General features: G+C 50.1%; 1 protein-coding gene across 2 annotated transcripts in view; it reads left to right on the plus strand.

The window, feature by feature from the left end:
- LOC144755271 (uncharacterized) overlaps positions 1-22,497 on the plus strand; it is a 78,782-nt gene that overhangs the window by 46,901 nt on the left and 9,384 nt on the right. For both annotated transcript variants that reach the window (XM_078644036.1, XM_078644037.1), the window contains one exon: positions 15,962-16,072. In XM_078644036.1, coding sequence (XP_078500162.1) covers positions 15,962-16,072 — 111 coding nt within the window. The remainder of the gene's footprint in view (positions 1-15,961; positions 16,073-22,497) is intronic.

A 22,497-nucleotide genomic window follows, 5' to 3' on the forward strand; every position in this document is an offset into this window, starting at 1 on the left:
GAAGAGGCAAACGGATCGGGGGGATCAATGCTCATACTGAGTATCCCGGGATACCATATTCTTCGAGCCCAGTCCGGAGCCACAAGAATAACTTGGGCCTGTTTGTGCCTGATCTTCTTCAGCACTCTGGGCAGAAGTGGTATAGGCGGAAAAGCGTACAACAGACTGCAGCTCCACTTGAGACGAAAAGCGTCTCCGAACGAGCGCCGCCTTGGAAATTCCAACGCGCAGAACTGATGACATTGCGCGATCTCTTCGGTGGCGAATAGATCTAACAAAGGCTCTCCCCACTGCAGAAAGAGACCTTGCGCCACGTCCGAGTTCAGACGCCATTCATGATCCATCATGCACCGGTGGCTGAGTTCGTCCTCCCTGGCGTTCAGAGAACCTGCCAGTTGTTGAACCACCAAGGTAATGCCTTGATGTTCCAGCCATGTCCAGAGGCGCAGAGCCTCCTGACATAGGGTCCAGGACCCCACCCCACCCCCCCTGTTTGTTGTAATACCACATGGCGGTGGTGTTGTCTGTGAACACCTGCATCACACTTCCCCGCACAGAGGGAAGGAATGCCTTCAGTGCAAGTCAGATCGCCCGTAGCTCCAGAAGGTTGATATGGAGCCGGGACTCCGCCAGAGACCAGAGGCCTCTGATCTCCACCTTTCCCAAGTGACCTCCCCATCCCAGGAGGGACGCATCCGTCACTACTGTGTGCTCCGGTTGGGGAAGGGAGAGGGATCTGCCATTGACCCAGTTGCGATTCGTGAGCCACCACTGCAAGTGTCGTGCAGTGCCATCCGAGATCTGGACATGATGGGACTGGTTGCCTTGATGCTGCGCCCACTGGAACTTCAGGTCCCACTGCAGAGCCCGCATATGCCATCTGGCATGTTGCACTAGCAGGGTGCAGGAGGCCATCAGGCCCAGGAGCCGGAGGGTCATCCTGACTAAAACCCGGTATAGAGGCTGAAAGATCGGAATCATAGCCTGAATATCCCGGATTCGCTGCTCGTGAGGATAAACCCGAAACTGCGTCGAATCCAGAACCACTCCGAGGAAGGGAAGCTTCTGAGAGGGAATCAGGTGTGACTTCGGCACATTGATGGAGAACCCCAGCAAATGCAAGAGGTCGGCCGTAGTCTGAATGTGGGTGACGACTGCCTGGAGCGAGCCCGCCTTCAACAACCAGTCGAGGTAGGGGAAGACTGACACCCCTGACCTGCACAGATGAGCCGCGACCACCGCCATCACTTTCGTGAACACCCGAGGGGCGCTGGTAAGGTCGAAGGGGAGCACGGTGAACTAAAAATGCTCCTGGCCTACCGTGAACCGCAGGTAATGCCGGTGGGTCGGCAGGACGGAGTTGTGAAAATAAGCATCCTGCAAGTCCAATGCCACCATCCAGTCTCCAGGGTCCAGGGCAGCCAGGACCTGAGCCAGAGTCAGCATCTTGAACCTCTCCTTCCGGAGGAATTGATTGATGTCCCGGAGGTCCAGGATGGGGCGCAGGCCGCCTTTGTCCTTCTTCGTGGAAAGACCCAAAGACTTGGCTGTGGCCCAAGAGTCTTTAAAACGCTCCAGGGCATTGTCCCGCGCCGCACGGCCACCAGCTGCTGAGTGTGCTTCCCCCTCCGCTGTGCCTTGCTGCCCGACTGCTGCCTCATGACCACGCCCCCTCCTCCGAGCGGCGTGGTCCGTGATCGGCGCTCCTCTCCCTGTGCCCCTGGTGTATTTTCTGTATTTTACTAAGTAGAATTAGAATTGTAATTGTCATAATTGTGGTTTCTCCCGCTGCATTTGGTATTATTGTTGTTTCTCCCGCTGTTTTTCCTGTGTCCTTCCTGCCTGTTGCCGCCCTCCGTCGTCCCTCCCCGCTCCCCGCTTCCCGCCACCACCGCTGACCCCGCCCCTTTTTTCCTTCTGTTCCCTCCCCGCTCCCGCCTCCCAGCTGCTCCGCCCACCCGCGCACTTGGCCATATATGGCGACCGTGCAACGCAGGTGAGTGTGTCCTAGTCCTAGGACGCTCCCGCGCCGCACGGCCACCAGCTGCTGAGTGTGCTTCCCCCTCCGCTGTGCCTTGCTGCCCGACTGCTGCCTCGTGACCACGCCCCCTCCTCCGAGCGGCGTGGTCCGTGATCGGCGCTCCTCTCCCTGTGCCCCTGGTGTATTTTCTGTATTTTACTAAGTAGAATTAGAATTGTAATTGTCATAATTGTGGTTTCTCCCGCTGCATTTGGTATTATTGTTGTTTCTCCCGCTGTTTTTCCTGTGTCCTTCCTGCCTGTTGCCGCCCTCCGTCGTCCCTCCCCGCTCCCCGCTTCCCGCCACCACCGCTGACCCCGCCCCTTTTTTCCTTCTGTTCCCTCCCCGCTCCCGCCTCCCAGCTGCTCCGCCCACCCGCGCACTTCGCCATATATGGCGACCGTGCGAACGCGCAGCGGTCACGCGCAGCGGGCGCGCCGATTGTGCGCCGAAGGCGCGCCAAAGGTAAGCCCGTCTGCGCCCGTCCGCGCCTGGACCGCGCCCAGTGCCAGGACCCCTGGCCCCCACCGACGGAAGCCAACCCGACGAACCTACAACGCTGCCGAACTCATCGCACTCAACACCGGCGCCATCCCGAGATGTCACCGCGCCTCCCCGAGACACACCCACGGACCCTTCAGCTGCCACGCCTGCAAGTTCACCTGCATCCGGACCTACCCTGCACCGGCACTCGCCAAGCCGAACACCAGCAGCAACCACCTCAAGTGCATCCTGCTCAACACCCGCTCCGTCCACAGACACGCCGTAGAACTCTGGAACCTCCTCGACACCACCGCCCCTGACGTCGCCTTCCTCACAGAGACCTGGATGAACGCCTCCTCAGCGCCCGACATCGCCATCGCCATCCCAGAGGGCTACAAGATCACACGGAGGGACCGCACCGCCAACCAGACGGGAGGAGGCATCGCCGTCATCCACAGAGACACCATCCGCATCACGACCAACACCGACGACACCCTAACCACCGCCGAACACCTACACTTCCAGATCCACACCGACCCGAAGACCACCCTCAGAGGCACCCTGATCTACCGACCCCCGGGTCCACGCACACGTTTCAGTGAGGACATCGCCGACTTCATCAGCCCGCATGCCCTCCCCTCCGCCGACTACATGCTCCTGGGGGACCTCAACCTCCACCTGGAGAACAACAGCGACCGCAACACCATCACCCTGCTCGACAACCTCGCCAACCTCGGACTCAAGCAACTGGTGACCACCCCCACCCACCTCGCCGGACACACCCTCGACGCCGTCTTCTCATCCAGCAAAGACGTCACCTTCAGCCACGCAACAGGACTCCACTGGACGGACCACAGCTGCGTCCACTTCACCTTCAAAAGAACGACGATCCACCAACACCAACAACAGGTTGCCCGAAGAAGCTGGAACAAGATCACAGCGACCAGCTCACCGCCTCCCTGAGCCAGCACCCTCCTGCCGGCTCAGCGAACCCCAGCCAGGCCGCCGACAACCTCACGAAGTGGATCAGCAACTGCGCGGACGAAATCGCCCCTCTGAGAACCCCGCCCAGCAGACCCGGCAGCAGAAAAACCCCATGGTTCACCGACGAACTCAAGAGCTCCAAGAAGAACTGCCGAGCCCTCGAGAAAGTATGGAGAAGGGAACCAACTACGGACAACATGACCACCCTCAAGCTCGCCACCCGGAAACACCACCAACTGATCCGCGCCACCAAGAAAAATACATACAAGGACCGGCTGGACAACAACACACACAACTGCAAGGAACTCTTCAACATCGTGAAAGAGCTCTCCAACCCCAACGCCGGAAACAACGACATCACCCCGTCGCAAGACCTCTGCAACTCCCTCGCATCCTACTTCCACAACAAGATCGCGGACATACATAACAGCTTCAGCATCCAACCAACGCACGCCACAACCGCAGCAACGCCACCCGACACCACCCTCCGCACCTGGACTCCGATCAGCACCGAAGACACCATCCGCACAATGAACTCCGTCCACGCCGGATCTCCGACTGACCCCTGCCCTCACCACATCTTCAACAAGGCCGACGCTGTCATCGCACCCCACCTGCGGGACATTATCAACGCCTCCTTCGACACCGCTACCTTCCCGGAGAGCTGGAAGCACGCAGAACTCAGCGCTCTTCTCAAGAAACCTACAGCAGACCCCACCGAACTCAAGAATTACCGTCCCATCTCGCTCCTCCCGTTCCCGGCCAAAGTCATCGAGAAGACCGTCAACAAACAGCTGGCCGCCTTCCTCGAGACGAATGGATCCCTCGACCCCTCACAGTCTGGCTTCCGAGCCAACCACAGCACCGAGACCGCCCTCATCGCTGCCACCGATGACATCCGAGCCCTGATGGACAACGGAGAAACAGCGGCCCTCATCCTCTTGGACCTCTCCGCGGCTTTCGACACTGTCTGCCACCGCACCCTAGTGCAGCGCCTCGGCAACATCGGAATCCAGGAGAAGGCACTGGAATGGATCACCTCCTTCCTCAACGGAAGAACACAGAGAGTCCGCCTACCACCGTACAAGTCAGAGGCCACCGAAGTCATCTGCGGCGTCCCTCAAGGATCGTCGCTGAGCCCCACCCTCTTCAACGTCTACATGAGCCCCCTCGCGGCCATCGCACGCCAACACAACCTCAACATAATCTCCTACGCCGACGACACCCAGCTGATCCTCTCCCTGACCAACGACCCCGCCGCCGCCAGAGCCAACCTGCACGAAGGGATGAGAGATGTAGCCGAATGGATGACGACCAGCCGCCTGAAACTGAACTCAGACAAGACGGAGGTCCTCATCCTGGGCTCCTCGCCCTCCGCCTGGGACGACTCCTGGTGGCCCCCCGCCCTGGGCACCGCACCCAAACCGACGGACCACGCACGCAACCTGGGCTTCATCCTGGACTCCTCCCTCTCCATGACCAGACAAGTCAACGCCGTCTCCTCGTCATGCTTCAACATCCTACGCATGCTACGGAAGATCTTCTGGTGGATCCCCACCGAGACCAGGAAGACTGTCACCCAGGCCCTCGTCACTAGCCGACTGGACTACGGCAACGCCCTCTACGCCGGAACCACCGCCAAGCTCCAGAAGAGACTCCAGCGGATCCAGAACGCCTCAGCCAGACTCATCCTCGACATCCCACGAAACAGCCACATCTCCGGACATCTGAGAGACCTGCACTGGCTCCCCGTCAACAAAAGAATCACCTTCCTTCTCCTCACCCACGCGCACAAAGCCCTACACGACCAAGGCCCGAGCTACCTCAACAACCGAATCAACTTCTACACTCCCAAGCGCCACCTCAGATCAACCAGCCACGCCCTCGCCGCCGTCCCCCGCATCCGAAGAGCGACAACAGGAGGAAGGTCCTTCTCCTACCTGGCCGCCAAGACCTGGAACTCACTCCCGACCGAGCTGTGCCTGACCCAAGACCACCTCTCCTTCAGGAAGAAGCTCAAGACCTGGCTGTTCGAGCAGTAACGGCACCCCCCCCCCACCTAGCGCCTTGAGACCCTACGGGTGAGTAGTGCGCTCTATAAATGACTTGATTGATTGATCAGCCTTATCGCCAAAGAGGCGGGAGCCATCAAAGGGCATGTCCATGAGCAAGCTCTGGACATCGGGTGAGAACCCAGTGGAACGCAACCAGGCGTGGCGCCGCAATGCCACAGTCGTGGAAATTGCCCTACCCAATGAGTCAGTGGTGTCCAAACCACACCTGGTGGCAAACTTCGTCGCATCCTTGCCTTCCGCAATCACTTGGGAAAGGACAGCCTGGACCTCCTCAGAACACTGAACTCACCTACCGAATCCTGGGAGTAGCGGCCCAATAAGCAGGCGGTGTTAACCTACTGCAACCCCAAGCTGGCTGAGGAGAACAAGTTCTTGCCGAATTGGTCTAGCCTTTTAGAGTCCTTATCCGGTGTAGCCGTGGGGAAGGCATTCTGTGACGTCAAGGCCTGAATGACCAGGCTCTCAGGCGTGGGCCGAGTGGTCAAGAAGGCTGAGTCACCAGGCGCCGGGCAATGACGCCTGGCGACATTTTTATCCACCGGCGCCCCCGAGGCCGGTCACAACCAAGTGCCCAAGAGGACTTCGGTGAGAGCCTCTTTGAATGGGAGCAGCATCTCCGACGACGTAGACGTCATCTGGAGTACCTCCGTAAGGAGGTTGGTCTTAAGGGCGACTGTTGGGAGGTCGAGATGGAGAGCCTCCGCAGACCGATGCTGCACCATGGTATAGGAAGCACCCTCCTCCATAGTAGGCGGAGGAGAGGCAAGCCCCGGGTCGGAAGACACATCAAGCTCACCCGCATCTTGAAGGTCGTCCACTAGATCCTGCTCAAGTCACATTGCCGGGCAAGGGGGTCCTCGGAGCCGTCCCAGTCCTCGTCCGACTCCAAAGTAGAGTTAGTGGGCTGTGGGGGCAGGGCCGGAGCCGGAGAGGGGGCAAGCAGCGTCGGGAACGGTGCCGGAAATGGCGCCGGCCAGGGCCGAGCCGGAGCCGTATCCCAATACGGATCCCAGGCCGGAACAAAATGGTCTGAGAACCGGGGCAGGGGTGGGAGAAACGGCACCCAGTGCGGCGCCTGTGGCAGAGCCAAGGGCAGCGCCGGGGCAAGGGCAGCACCGGGGCCGGAGGCAAGGGCTGCACCGGGGCAGTAGCTAGCGGCGCAGGATCCTGTGGCGCTGGGTCTGGCGTTGGTGGCGGAGCCGTCGGGCCAACAGGATCTGGACACGGGACTGTGGGGCCGAAGGCGCGCAGGCGGGAGCCCGGCGCCTTAAAAGGCGGTTCATGGCAGCAAGAAACTCTTGCATCAGTTTGGGAATCGCCAGCGGACCCGGGTATAGCGGGTAGGCCGCGGAACTCCCCGGCTCCAGAGGAGTCGCAGGGGAGGAGCCCCTGTCCCCCTCGTCTGCCTCTGGGGAGCGACGGGGGGGATGTCAGAGAGCGAACACGCTTCTTCAACTTCTTTTTATGGCGTCGCTTACCGGAATCTGAAGGCGAAGACTTGGAGTCTGAGGAGCAACGGCTCCGGTCCCGGGAACGGCCCCTACACCCAGAGCGGGGGTGAGAAGAGTGCCAGACCTCCAGCAACTACCTGCGCCGCTCCCCTAAGGCCTTCGGGCCATGGCTCGACAGTCCCGGGAGTCATGATCGGTCTCCAGGCAGTAGAGGCACACATCGTGGGGGTCCGCCACCGACATGTTACGGCGGCACCACCCACAAGACTTATATCCGGGCATATCTACATGCACCAGGAGACGTGAGGAGGAGACAAAAGTCTAAAAAAAAATAGTCAAAAAATGACTGAGGGACGTGCTCAATCTGGATCTGCGCTTTCGGCACGGAAAAAGAAAGAACTGACGTCAGCGCGTATCGGTGGCGCCTAAGTAGTCTCCCTGGCGTAATCTCGGCGCTCACGACGCTAGTGACGGACGCGGAGCCGCATGACCCCACCTACAGACGCACAGGGGTACTGCTAAGCAAAACTTTCCGGATCCAGTCTGACGCCTGGGGATTATTCTAAGGTAAGGAATCTATCACTAACGTGTCTCTTTCTGATAGAAAACTCATAAAGTCTGAACTATTGAAAATAGTTTTCTAGTGAACCCTGTTACAGGTCAAAGGTTGTAACCAAAGAATATCGGTCACAAGCTCCACCCATTCAATAGTATTGCAACTTGTCTTTTAATTTGGCTATTCAGATACACTGTAAATAGCCAGCCAATCAATCGGTCTGAAGTAAGTGTAAGGTAACATACAGCTCAATATTTCACAGTAAATTGAAAAGTAAATTAAATTAATGTTTATAACCCAACAGAAATGTATTTTAATTTTGTATAAGATGTGATCACTACTGTAACACTGATTTCTGATTTAGAAGTAGCTCTCATTATAGAAAATGTTGGGGACTCGTGACTTTCACTCAAAAAGGTACAAAAGGGGGTGGTGATGGACGGAGCATCTGAACCAATCAAACACTCACACCCAGTCAAAAGATCTGGGTTTGATCCATCACCGTTCTTTAGCCCACTCTGCCACCCCAGTTCAGACATGGCTATATGCAAATCAGTGTGACCCTGTGCCTCATGGGAACAGTCCAGCCCGAACTGCCAAGCCATGCCTTCCCTGGACCGGAAACAAGCTTCCGAGGACCGGTTTCTGGCATTACAGCCGTCTTCAGCCCGGCTTGCTTGAATCCAGTCCTGCATATAGCGCTACGCGCTGAAAGCCTGGAATTGCATTTTAAACATCCCGTTTTATATTTACTTTGACTCGCGCCTGTTAACCCCTGATTTTAAAAGAGTTAGAATATTGTTTAGATTAGTGTTTAATATTTCTAGGTCCTCACCTGTGCCCTTGGACACGGTTCGCACTGCTGCATTTAATTGGTCTGCACTCACCGCCATTCGGGCGGCCCGGTCCCCGCGCTCTGTTCTGTCTGGGACGCCATCTTGGGTGGGTCACTGGCGCTATCCAGCCATTGGCTGGAGTAGACACGTGGTTCCATTAGAGGCAGTTACTGAGGATAGTACTTAAAGCAGGTAGGAGAGTGTCGCACTCCAGCTCGATCCCCGTCCTGCATATAGCGCTACGCGCTGAAAGCCTGGAATTGCATTTTAAACATCCCGTTTTATATTTACTTTGACTCGCGCCTGTTAACCCCTGATTTTAAAAGAGTTAGAATATTGTTTAGATTAGTGTTTAATATTTCTAGGTCCTCACCTGTGCCCTTGGACACGGTTCGCACTGCTGCATTTAATTGGTCTGCACTCACCGCCATTCGGGCGGCCCGGTCCCCGCGCTCTGTTCTGTCTGGGACGCCATCTTGGGTGGGTCACTGGCGCTATCCAGCCATTGGCTGGAGTAGACACGTGGTTCCATTAGAGGCAGTTACTGAGGATAGTACTTAAAGCAGGTAGGAGAGTGTCGCACTCCAGCTCGATCCCCGTCCTGCATATAGCGCTACGCGCTGAAAGCCTGGAATTGCATTTTAAACATCCCGTTTTATATTTACTTTGACTCGCGCCTGTTAACCCCTGATTTTAAAAGAGTTAGAATATTGTTTAGATTAGTGTTTAATATTTCTAGGTCCTCACCTGTGCCCTTGGACACGGTTCGCACTGCTGCATTTAATTGGTCTGCACTCACCGCCATTCGGGCGGCCCGGTCCCCGCGCTCTGTTCTGTCTGGGACGCCATCTTGGGTGGGTCACTGGCGCTATCCAGCCATTGGCTGGAGTAGACACGTGGTTCCATTAGAGGCAGTTACTGAGGATAGTACTTAAAGCAGGTAGGAGAGTGTCGCACTCCAGCTCGATCCCCGTCCTGCATATAGCGCTACGCGCTGAAAGCCTGGAATTGCATTTTAAACATCCCGTTTTATATTTACTTTGACTCGCGCCTGTTAACCCCTGATTTTAAAAGAGTTAGAATATTGTTTAGATTAGTGTTTAATATTTCTAGGTCCTCACCTGTGCCCTTGGACACGGTTCGCACTGCTGCATTTAATTGGTCTGCACTCACCGCCATTCGGGCGGCCCGGTCCCCGCGCTCTGTTCTGTCTGGGACGCCATCTTGGGTGGGTCACTGGCGCTATCCAGCCATTGGCTGGAGTAGACACGTGGTTCCATTAGAGGCAGTTACTGAGGATAGTACTTAAAGCAGGTAGGAGAGTGTCGCACTCCAGCTCGATCCCCGTCCTGCATATAGCGCTACGCGCTGAAAGCCTGGAATTGCATTTTAAACATCCCGTTTTATATTTACTTTGACTCGCGCCTGTTAACCCCTGATTTTAAAAGAGTTAGAATATTGTTTAGATTAGTGTTTAATATTTCTAGGTCCTCACCTGTGCCCTTGGACACGGTTCGCACTGCTGCATTTAATTGGTCTGCACTCACCGCCATTCGGGCGGCCCGGTCCCCGCGCTCTGTTCTGTCTGGGACGCCATCTTGGGTGGGTCACTGGCGCTATCCAGCCATTGGCTGGAGTAGACACGTGGTTCCATTAGAGCCCCATATAGACCGTAGGATATGGCGCGCAGCGTATACGCGCAGCGTGGACGCCATAGTGACGCCGGAGTCACGCCAGAGTCCAGCCCGTCTGCGCCCGTCCGCGCTGAGGACGCGCTGGACGGCTGGACCCTGGACTCCGGTGATACCGCCCCCGCCCCCTATAGCTACTCCCATCAGCAACTGCTGTGCCTGAAACCGAATCGACTGCGATGTTCGCATACTTACGCGCCGGATGATCTCCTCCTCCCCTTTCGCTGTGGTTGCTCCTCCTTGCATAGGTTTTCCAGCTCTGCACCTAAATATTCCTTCCCTGCCTGTCCTGCTATCTCCAGCCAGAAGAAAGGAGGAGTAGAGGGCATTCTACTTAATGCCCGCTCTCTTGTTAAGAACAAACTTATGTTTAAAGAACTGGTACTGGAGAAATCGCCTACCATAGTATTCATCACGGAAACATGGGCTAAAGATTCCTCTGACCCCGACTTAATTGAAGCGGTCCCAGAGGGATATCGTCTGGTCAGACTTGATAGACAGGGTCGAGTGGGAGGGGGGTTAGCGATCCTTTATAAGGACCATCTGCAATGCCATCTAGCACCGATATCCGAATTCTCGGATAGCTTTCAGGCACTCCACTTCACAATAAAGGAAGTGCAATGCCCCTTTTTTAATGGGATCTTAGTATATCGACCCCCTGGTGTGAGAACCCATTTTACCCACAATCTTCTCCAAGTTTTGGAACCGTACTTCGGCCAACAAGACTTGTCTATCCTAGGTGACTTTAATTATCACCTAGAACGACATGATCTAGCTGATACATCATGCCTCATTGAGGCGTTGGAGGCATGTGGACTCACGCAACGAGTCAGCGGAGCCACTCACCGGGCAGGCCATACTTTGGATGGTATCTTCTCGAATGACCCCCGGTTAACCATCAAGGATCCGATACATCTATCTTGGTCGGATCATCTAGCGGTCCCTTTTACCCTTGAACATCATAGATCGGATTCCTGTAAAAGAGGGAATCATGTCATAGAAACCGCCAGAAACTTCAGGAATCTTAGCAGTGACTCCTTTGCGCCCTGGGCTACAAGTCTTACTGTTACTGGCTTGGACAGCGTACAGAATGCAGTTGGCCATTTCGAACTGGTCACCACTGAGGCTCTGAATGAGCTGGCCCCAGTACAGTCTCGCCGCCGAGCCAGAAAGAGACCATCCGCCCCCTGGTTTTCCGACTCCCTCAGACTTCTGAGGCAAGAAGTGAGGCGAAAGGAAAGACTTTGGCATGCCAGCTGGGATTCAAGAATAAGGAGGATCACAAAACTCTTGTCAGGAAATATAAAGCCGAGATTACACAGGCCAAACAAGATTACTTTGTTACCCTGACTACCTCGCTCTCCTCGCCAAAGGAGCTTTTTAAAACGGTTGACTCCTTAGTCAACCTGCAAGCCCCTGACCCAGTTATTCCTTCGCAGGACCTATGTGACAGGATAGCCTCCTTCTTCCATGTCAAGATTCAGGATATCCATGTGGCTCTCGAGGAACAAAGGCTTTCCGTTAGTGCGCCTAGCACTCGGGTTGAGATGAATATGAATACTACTGGCATCTCCCCACTGTGCACCATGGACTCCTTTCCTCCTTTGACCCTACAAGATCTGGAGATCCTGCTTAACAAGACCAAGTCGGGATCTCCCCTGGATTCCTGTTCATTGAAAATTATTAAGTTATGTAGGGAGACCCTCCTGCCGCCATTGCTAGATATTATGAACCTAGCTATTAGAGATGGTGTCTACCCTACAGAGTGGAAGAAGGCAGTAGTTAAACCCCTGTTAAAAAAGTCATCCCTGGATCCGGAGGCCTTAAAAAACTTTCGCCCCATCTCGTTGCTTCCTGCCCCTGCGAAGATGCTTGAGGCACATCTTAACAAGCATCTCGCTACCTTCGTGGAAAGCTCGGGATGTTTGGATTCCTCCCAGCATGGTTTCAGGAGGGAACATAGCACCGAGTCAGCCCTCACCATCGTGCTTGATAAGATCCGCACGACAGTAGATGAGGGCCAGACTACCCTCCTGATCCTGTTAGATCTAACAGCAGCCTTCGATACCCTCTCCCCCTCAGTGCTTACATCTCGCCTGAGGGAGGTGGGGGTGAGAAGTGCAGCCTTGGATCTGCTGACCTCCTTCCTTATTGGGAGAGAACAAAGAGTCAAGCTGGGAGAGTTTCTATCTCCATCCCGACCAGTGCTATGTGGGGTTCCTCAAGGGTCGGCGCTCAGTCCGACCCTTTTCAACATCTATGTAACCCCACTGGCCAGGCTAATAAGATCATTCGGGATGGAGGTAGTCTCTTATGCAGACGACACCCAAATACTCGTCTCTCTCCCCCATTCGGATGTGATCACCGCCTCCAAGTTTAGATCTTGTATGGAGGCGGTTGGTCACTGGATGATTCAGAACTCTCTCAAATTGAATGGGGAGAAGACTGAGGTGTTGGTGTTTGGGGGGAAAGAAAACATCTGGTCAGCCAATTGGTGGCCTGACTCATTGGGAATATGTCCCGCCCCCACAATATCTGCTAAGAATCTCGGGGTGCTGTTAGATCCAGCCCTTGATCTGGGTGGTCAGGTGAACAGAACTGTGTCCACTTGCTGGGGTTTGATCCATACCCTGCGAAGGATCAGGAAATATCTTTCCTTGCAGGCTAGAAAACAAATAGCTGTTGCACTAATTGGCTCTCGTTTGGACTACTGTAATGCGCTGTATGCTGGGCTAAACAGGAGTCACCTACAGCGCTTACAGGTGGTCCAAAACGCTATAGCCAGATTTGTTTTGGATATCCCCAAACGCTCCTCAGCCACTGCAGCTAGGAAACTACTGCACTGGCTACCGGTAGAATCCCGAATCCGGTTTAAGGTCCTTTGTATGACCTATAGAGCCATTACTAAAAACAGCGACACTGGTATTGGGTCTATCATCTCCCATTATGCCCCCGGTAGGAGTTTGCGTTCCTCTGGGAAACTGCTTCTCAAAACCCCTCGTGTACGAAGAGCCAAATGGGGTGGCAGGGCTTTCTCCACTCTGGCCCCCAAATGGTGGAACGATCTCCCTTTTGACCTGCGTTCTCTTCCATCCTTACAGAAATTCCGCATGGCCCTAAAAACTCGCCTCTTTCAACAGGCCTATATGTAAGGACGTTGGTTTCAAATTTTGATTGTATTATTAGGCGCCTTGATACCTGCGGGTTATTGTTTTTTGCGCATTATAAATTCCCTTTCATTTCATTCATTCATTCAAAGTGAGCAAGGGACTCACGTCTGAGCATACCCTGCCACACTTATGGCAGCCAAAGCGGTACAAAAGGGGGTGGTGATGGACGGAGCATCTGACTCAAAAAGTGCATATAGTTTTAGCAATCAACATCTGCAGAAGTTGCAGAAATCAGTTAGGTCGTATGTTCCATGTGGCAAGGCAGATTGAATGGGGTGTGCAAATTGTTTTCTTTTAAAATGTTTCCACTGCCACTGTTTAGTTTGTATTTTTTTTTAAAAGCAAATAACATTAGCAACTATCTGTGTATCTCAGATGTAACAATCTGTACCTCCGCAAGGCTTATCATTCTTTTCAACTGAATATATCCATTTTTCGAAAACATATTAAATAAGCATTGGCACAGCCAGTAAGTCTTGCCTTGTAGACCTATTTGCTATGCCAATGCGTCTTGCGAATTGTATGAAGCATTAGCAAATAAATAAAATAAAGTTTGATAATACAAATGCTGAAGCTTGTCGCATCAATCATCCTGTAAGCATGCACAAGTGTTATGATATTCACGCACGTGTCACCACATGTGCATACAGAATGACGCTGGAGCCACTTTCTTTTTTGTTAAATGACCGATCTAAAATGGCAGATGTCACTTAGATAAGTAAATTGTTAAAAAATCTTGTGTGCAAAAGCTCTTTTCTTGCAGCAGAACAAATGGCAGCTGCTGGGCCCTCCCAAAAAAAAATGCAACTTGAATATTTGCCTTTTTTTGACCATTCCTTCAACCCTCCTGCAGCATCTATGGATATTGAGATCGGTATCGTAGCAAGAGAGTCATTGACCCAAATAAAAGCAAGAACAATGTACAATGTTTGTCAGCAACAAGAGGACTACATCACACTGCCCCTCACATGTATTTTCAGCATCCAGAAATGTTTAAAACAGTGGCAGCTGGTGACATTTGGAAGTGGTAGCCATAAACGAACAGGTTCAACAAAATGTGCTTTGTTTAACGGATTTATGATATGGTGTTATATAGCTTGCTTCATGCACGGAATTGTCATGAGCTTTGTGTAATATAGATATTCCTCCACTGACAGTCATTTTATGATCCACAAAAGGATGAAACGCTGAAAAGCTCCAGTAAAGTGTCTGAACTATTAAGTGTAGGTTATGATGTAAATGTGCTCAGCTATCTTACTGAATATAAGTACCACCGTTGAATGTTTATGTTGGGATGCACAATGGAAAGCTAGAGTACTCACTGCCTTGTTTTCTCAATTATGTTGCCTTTACTTATTTTACTCATTTTAATATTTTGATGCTGTTGCTACATACCTTTCTGCTGCCTTCCTTTGTGTGAATACAGAAAAAAGACCATAACATTAGGAGGAATGGTGTCAGGTAGTCTATCCCCCAGTGCATCTAGCATGTCCCATTAGCAAAAGGTGTGTGAAGGCCTCATGTACAAGGCATTTTTATGATTGCAAACCCTGCGATTCACTAACTTGAATGCCTGTGTGGAGTAAAGGAGTTTTGAACAGGGAATTTTAACGAAAATACGGATCAGTTATGTCACTGTAGGAATGGTTCTGCAGGTTTGTCGGATTGACAGATCTCTGGATAGTTCTTTGCATGTACAAGACTTTGTGTACGTTTGTTTTGAACAGAGTATTTTAGAATGAGCTAGAGAATTCACTTACTGTAATATTCTGAGATTTGAGATCGCAGGTTGCTGGCGGTGCTGTGAAGGAGAGAGCACAGGGAGGAAGGATTGCAGGACTAAAGCACTGGGGTCGGAGGATACTTCAGGAGGCTGGCGGTCCAGAGAGGGAGAGCATCAGGAGGAGAGGGCGCTCACAAGCAATGTAATGGTGTCAAAGGATAGCACAGAAGACTTCTGGTACATTTGAGAGTTGGGGAGAGAGCATGGGGAGGGAAGATAGCACTAAAGCAATGTGCTAGAACCAAGGGAACACAGGCAGCACAAGGGATTGACTGACTTTGAACCAGGTGGAGATAAGGGAGAGCACAAAAACAGTAGGGGCCGGCGGGAGTGCAGATAGAGGCTGAGGCTTGAGATGAGCCAGGGCAGAGAGAGATGGGCAGCCATGTCAGACACATGAACAGCTATGTGGATATACTGAATAAGCAGATCCCTGTGTCATTATCATATGAAATTTCTTTATTGATGTAATAAGTACACTTTTCACAATTGCCTTATTAACCTTCTTGCTTTATCAAATTTGCTTGAAAATGCACCATTTGCCCACTCTTTTTTTCAAAATATTCTCGGGGGTAGCCGCCCCCCTGCCCCGATATGGCAGTCAGGCTCGCTCACTACGCTCCTCACCACTCATCACAAACCTTTACGCCGCACCACTTTCAAATGTCACCAGTCGTCACTGATATATATATATATATATATATATATATATATATATATATATATATATATAGTTTTATCTCACTTATTTTCAAATGAATAATTGCTGTAGTATGACATATTATTAATATTATTCCCCCGTGATAGATGGTTTGTGCAGCTTGTTTTAGAGTAAGTGTATTACTATAGTAATGAAATCTCCAGATGTTTCTTCTAAATGTGTTTGATCTTTAATTGTATGTTTTATCACAGGGCAGTCACATAGTTCAACAGTTGTTTCTTTCACCATTAAACAAGAAGCAGAGGTGTTTCCTATAAATCGCATGGACTCTGATAGAAGAGAAAGCATCGCTAGTACTACAGGTGAGTAAAGGAGTTTTGCTAGATTACAGTTGCAGAATAATTCTACAATATACTTGAATGACCATCCATCTCTGTGTCATGACTGGACGGAGGAAGTAAGGCGCAATCACCTCCGATAGACTATTTCTGAAAGGCGAGGCTCATGGGCAACAGAGTGACTGTTTGAAAGTTAGTGGCAGTGTGCCACCATCAGTCATTCATCATGCTTTTCTTGTTCAAACAGAGAGTATTTGGAGCACTCGTCAGCTGGCCTAGCTCTATTGTATTAAACAAGTATACCATGTGCCATGGGGAGTGAGGTGCCAGTGACCCTCCTGCTCTGCCTGGCGCATCATTTCATGGTGAGATTTCCATAGCATAAACTGCATGAGAAGCCCTTCGACCTGCATTCCCCCACTATTGCCATGCTAGCGTGCAGTCTGTGGTTTCCACATTCTGAGTGTGTTTGCAGTGTTGCTGATACAAGTTTTGACTTTATTGTGTTGTATACTTCAGAAATTCCTGCGTCACCCTCTTTCTGTGTCAGTGATGCTGTGTTTCAATCATTAATGAAGGGACATATGCAGATCATGGCCCAGTGGTCCAGGTATTAATGCCCTTGTTTCTCATGAGTGGGCTTTGGAACGTGGTACCATCATCACACTAGCCAGTGTATAACCGAAGGATAGCCAGGCAGTGAGATGTATGAAGGTTTGATGTTTTCCTCCATGTTGTACATCCACTTGATTATGCTTTGGCACCTTCATAGTAAGTGATATGTTCACAGTACGCTAAAGAGTGCTGATATCAATTTCAATCTTTGCTACAACTTACAGAGGCAACCACCTTGTGGGTTTCATTTAGTGAACAAAACAGTGACCCGCTAATGCTCAGCATTTCTACCTTGGTAGCTTGCAGACAAAAGGCTTGTGTCTAGGCTTCCTGGATGTATAAGTTTGTATGCCACCTCCACCCTCAAATCCTCATCCTTGAGCCCTGTGTGGGTAATCTTTGTCTCGCTTTTCGTGTAAAAAGTCTGTGCTTCTTGCTGGTGTTACAGTACTCGTATGGCAAACACAAGGACCCACCCAGACCGGAACATGGGCCAACATATAGAAGAGATACACAGTGGTCCCATGGGCCAAACTTATGCAAACCTAGTTTCATACATACATATATACAATATACATACAAATAACATGAGGTATCACAGTAAGTCCCGACTTCAAGATGAGTATATCAGTATTCTTTGCTTATCTATTGGACGCAGACTTTTGCCTGTGCCGTGAGGTATGTATTGTTTGAACTGAGCTCTCTTTACAGAACAGCCATCACTGTGATTGAATCCCTGGTCTTATTAGTGAGGATGTTTGAGATCTGTCTCGATTTAAGGTCTTCAGTCAGTCAGGGCTGCCCTAAAGCGCCCTGTGGATTAGGTCCCTCTTGGGTCGAAACGTCAACATAGCCACGAGGTTATCCCACGTCTGGACATACCCTGCCAACTTAGGGCGAACAAAGCAAAACCAAAGGGGATGATGGACGGAGTGTTGAACATTGCAAGCACTCACCCCCAGTCAACTGATCTGGGCTTAATCCATCATCATTCTTTAGCTCGCTCCGCCACCCCAGTTCAGACATGGCCATATGCAAATCAGTCTGATCCTGTGCCTCATGGGAACAGTGCAGCCTGAACTGCCAAGCCATGTCTTCCCTGGACCGCAAACAAGCATCCTGGGACCGGTTTCTGGCTAATCAGCCGTCATCAGCCAGGCTAGCTTGAATCCAGTGGCAAAGTGAGCAAGAAACCCACGTCTGGACATACCCTGCCAACTTAGGGCGAACAAAGCAAAACCAAAGGGGATGATATTTAGAAACCGTTGACATTTTTACCAGGCCTCCACCATACAAGAAAGTCCTAGCAGTGAAAGGAAATAATCGCTAGTTTACTAATTAGTGATCTCGTGCTGCTGCCACCAATTTATGTTTCAGACCAGTTGCCTGTCTCTTTTGAACACAGTGGTGGGTTATTAAATACTTGAGAACAGTGATACTATTGCATCTGGGTCTGAATTACACAAGTAAATTAATCCCCTTGACCACTTGCTCGCAGGTGGGGGCAGCGTATGAGTTTGGGCAGGCCAGGTTGCAATATCATTGTGGTCCTGAAGAAGGCTGAGGATGAATAATTCCTCTGTGGCTGAAACATGTTGACCCTTGGTTTCTATTCACAGTTATTTGTTGAAAACTGTCATTGCACTGTTTTAAGCTTGAGCTTTGAGAGATACCAATTAAAGTTTTTTTCTCTCACTGTTCAATTTTAACTCACTATTTTCACTACGTTGCACTGCACTCATCACCCCGACACAAACCAATTGCTCACATCTGTAGGATCTACCATAGCGGGTTATATCGCTACAATCCAAACATCATAAAAACATCTGTGACCTCCCCTTTCCTTTTGAAATGGTTGCAGCCCTTAGCGACACTAGTGTGTTACTAGGAGAAGACCCAGATGATGAAGCATGTCACCAATGGTGAGTGATGGGAATCCGTCCTTTTTAAAGCTATTTCCTTGAAGCCTGTTAAAGGGTGTATAGTTTGCGGTCTCTTTGGATCCTATGTGGCTAACACACACAGACAATAAATGCATTTGTATGAATAGACCCCTGGATACTGTGGTTTGTATGTGGCACAATCACCCCACCACCGCCAAAGCAGGGTATTTCTTTTAATCTTTTTAGACAGTATGTAAATATCCTTGTTTTGATTGGAATAACTGCGTGACACTGCTTGCCTACAAGGGCTTTTAAAGGAGGTTTGGAGAGGAAAGTGAGGTCATGTTATGCATTTAATTTGTTGTGTGTCTGTACCTCTCCTGTATCAAGTGCTCAGTGTTGTGTCCTCGTGACCTGCATGTTTAGAATGTCTTAGTAATGTCTGCTTTTGTATTCAAGGAGTTCTTTACTGGGTCTCTTCTGGGTGGCACCTTCTCTAAGTGACTCGCATTAACGGGTCACCTTACCTTGGAGTGCAGTGTGTGCTTTTACTACAGACACCCATCCATTTCCCACAAAACAAAGTGTTAAGAAACAGAGAGCACGATTAGCTTATTTCTTTCTTCCTCATTCACAACACCACCCCACCTCTTAATGTACAGTTTCGAGGATGGGGACATCTGTACAAAACATCACCCATATAGAAACTTAATCTGGCACAAATATATAATGGTACGGAACCAGTCAGCAGGTAAAGAAGTACTGACCTGCCCATGCAAGGGCTACATTAAAATCTACCATTCAAATGCAATGCCAAATGTCTTCATTATACCCAAACTGAATAAAAAATGCAGCACAAAACAATCACAGATGTACTGTACTTCTTTTTCTGCAAACCTGTCAAATCTTCCGACGTCTACAGAATGTCAAATCGGGAGATACTTGTGACCATCGCCAACAACTGTCAGGTAAAACCTGTAGCTATCACCCCCATAACACACTGGGGTACCACACTACCCTTCATTTTTATTCAAGGGGTACTTCCCCTTGCTGCCTCTTCCAAAATAGTACTTCTCTCCCAAATTGAATCCATGGGGTACACCCCCATTTAGTTACTCATGACTAGGTACTACTCTTTCCCAACTTAGCACACTGTAGTGTACTCCTCCCATGCAACTTCTTACGACAGGGTGTTACACATCTCCAACTTTGCTTACCGCTGGATGCTCACAGCACAAACCTCTAGCAATAGGGTGTTACTCTTCCCCAGCTTCGCGTACCATGGGGTATTCAGCCATACAACCTCTACCGACAGAGTACTGCTCTTTCCCCAGTTCACTTCAACATGCCCGCATAAACTTGTACTGCCCTTTGGTCTCATGCAATGGGATAGAACTCTAAAACCACAACAGTGTCACTGAACACGCACAAGCAGCGTGTGTCTACATTTAGACACGCAGAAGGGTACTACATCCTCCTCCCCAAACTGCGAAGTATCTTCATATGGCGTCATTACTCCCCCAAAAATACTTAAAATTGCATAATTTGTACTTTCCAACCTGTCTCGCAGTACAAAACATTCAGCATGCCACCATTAACATAAACTGCGGTTCCCAAACAACGAAAGTCAACGTACATGGAAACTTACTAGCCAGACAATTGCATTATTAATAAGCCGTATATGGCATATGTCAAAATATGAGAATCACCAACGGAACTTGGCCCTAGTCAAGTCAACTCCACAGGTGGTGGGGAACAAGGCACAATTCTTAACAGAAGCACATGTAATAGTACGAACTCCATGAATGCCAAATAATCCAGCTGATTAATAAACTGAAGGTCATATTTTAACTTCTCAATTGGGCAAATGCCAGGCAGGCGATGTTTCAACTTCCCATGACCTCAGGACACATTATATTCTTGAAGAACGTAGTCTCATTTCTATCTCTAATATCTTTGGACATAGTCCTACTTCTCTTTCCAGTGTAGCCAATGGCCTTAAGGAAATGTTTCTTTAATGTTTATAGACCTGTCCCGATCAAGTATGAGTTTATTACCCTCCTTCATGATATCTACACAGCTAGCAACTCCACTGCAGCTCCCAAGCCTGGAATCCAAGTCACTGCTGAGATTCTCTCATGAGCAAGTTGCTGTGCTATGCCCCAAACACCACACCCTCTTCTTCCAGTTCCGACTGACTCCCGCTGGTGAGGAGAACCCTTCCCATTACCTGATTCTGTGCATGGACCTTTGTCAGTCACCTTAAACACAGCACTAGCAGGAGCCGCGTCATCTCCTTTGGTCACTCCACACTGGATGCAGTAATTATGCGGAATACACACATGACTATCCAGGTGCATGAATTAAACTATCCTGTGCCATAGACAACTCTATTGAGAAATCATACTGCATGATCACCAACACTACTACTTATGTCACAGTTGAATGTGTTACTGACTGAAGCTCCATGGGCCATTTTAAGGTTATGCCTACTGTAAAGGAGAGTTCCAGCCTCTTTTTTTCTTCGTCCCATCGTCACCACAACACTGTCTCCATAGCATTGTCCTTAAGATTAGAAATATTTACTGGGACATATTACCTCTGTACATAACCCCTCCCTGCTTTCTCCTTGTTTTTGGATGGGGCAAGACCTTGCCCGCTCTCCTCACAGTGCTCCTCCTGCCCGGTAGCACGTGCTGACCCTACTTGACTGTTCCAAGAAGGACTGTTCTTCTTTGAATTATTAAAACAAGCCTTGAGGAAGTCCAGGACGGAACGCGTGTCGGTTGCCTTTGTTTTGTCTAGAATGGAATAAACCATATTGATCTGAAAACGTCCACAACTATGATTCACTTCTTGGAATGTTGCAATTAGAAGTTCATCAACTTGATTTGTTCTTTTGGACTTCATGACTTTTAGAGGATAATAGTAACAGTGATTTGGTGTGCTTCGGGGCATTTGTTTTATATTGTAGTCTAGACTGCGGATGCAGATCTAGCAGATTGTTACCTAAGGTGGGTGGGTAATACGGCGCCACAAGAGCACCCTTGTATTTTGACATGTCACAAATTGAATGTTCAAACATAACATGCACTGATTCATAGATCTGCAGATCAGAGAGCATATCCACCGATTGTATTTCTGTTCATTTTCTGGGGGATTTGGGTCCTCTAGATTACGAGCCTCTCTGTCTAAAGGTCCTCGCAGATTCTTAGTATTAAAGCAAGACACTTCTATTATCCTGACAAGTTTGACTACTTTCCTTTGATAAAGTAGCAGTGTCTGCCTTCATTTGGACCTTTCCTTGCAGGAGAAGGGATGTTAGCCTGCATTAGAATAATTTTAAAAGAGTGGTGGACAATGTTCAGATCTCATCAGAAAAGCAATAGTTTATTCTAACTCTGGAACAACTAAAAAGTTGTGGAACTGTGACCAACTATCCTTTGCTGCTCAACTAAAAGTATTAGGTAATTGTCAGGTTCGTTTTTGGTATGACTTCTTTTGAGGATTTTAGTGCAAAGAGACGGTTCACGGTTCCGGGTCTTGATGGTTACTTTCAGCTCAAGGTAGGGGCGGCTTTTTCCCGTAGCCACTGTGCTGCTGATAATGGAACGCCAGAGCATACTGTGCCTTGCAGAAGGAGTCCCGAAGAGGAAAAACCCCTAAGGGAAAAAAAACCTTTGGTGGTAGCGGAGACTCCAGGAGCCGGATTGAAACAGCAGGCTTCCAATGAGAGAACAGGACTCAGAACTGTAGGCAGCGGACCAGAAGGAAGGACCAGAACAGAACACTGGAATCAGGATCACCAAGAGGCAAGATTCCCAACAGGAACAAAGGCCCAGAGAAGAATCCCGAAAAGAAGCGAGGACACACCAACAGAGGCAAGGAGTGTTGCAACCCAAGGAGAAATAAAGTTCAGCCCCTTACATACCCATAAACAGGAAGTGATGA

This window comes from Lissotriton helveticus, chromosome 5_1, assembly GCF_964261635.1.
Source record: "Lissotriton helveticus chromosome 5_1, aLisHel1.1, whole genome shotgun sequence".
NCBI classification, from domain to species: Eukaryota; Metazoa; Chordata; class Amphibia; order Caudata; family Salamandridae; genus Lissotriton; species Lissotriton helveticus.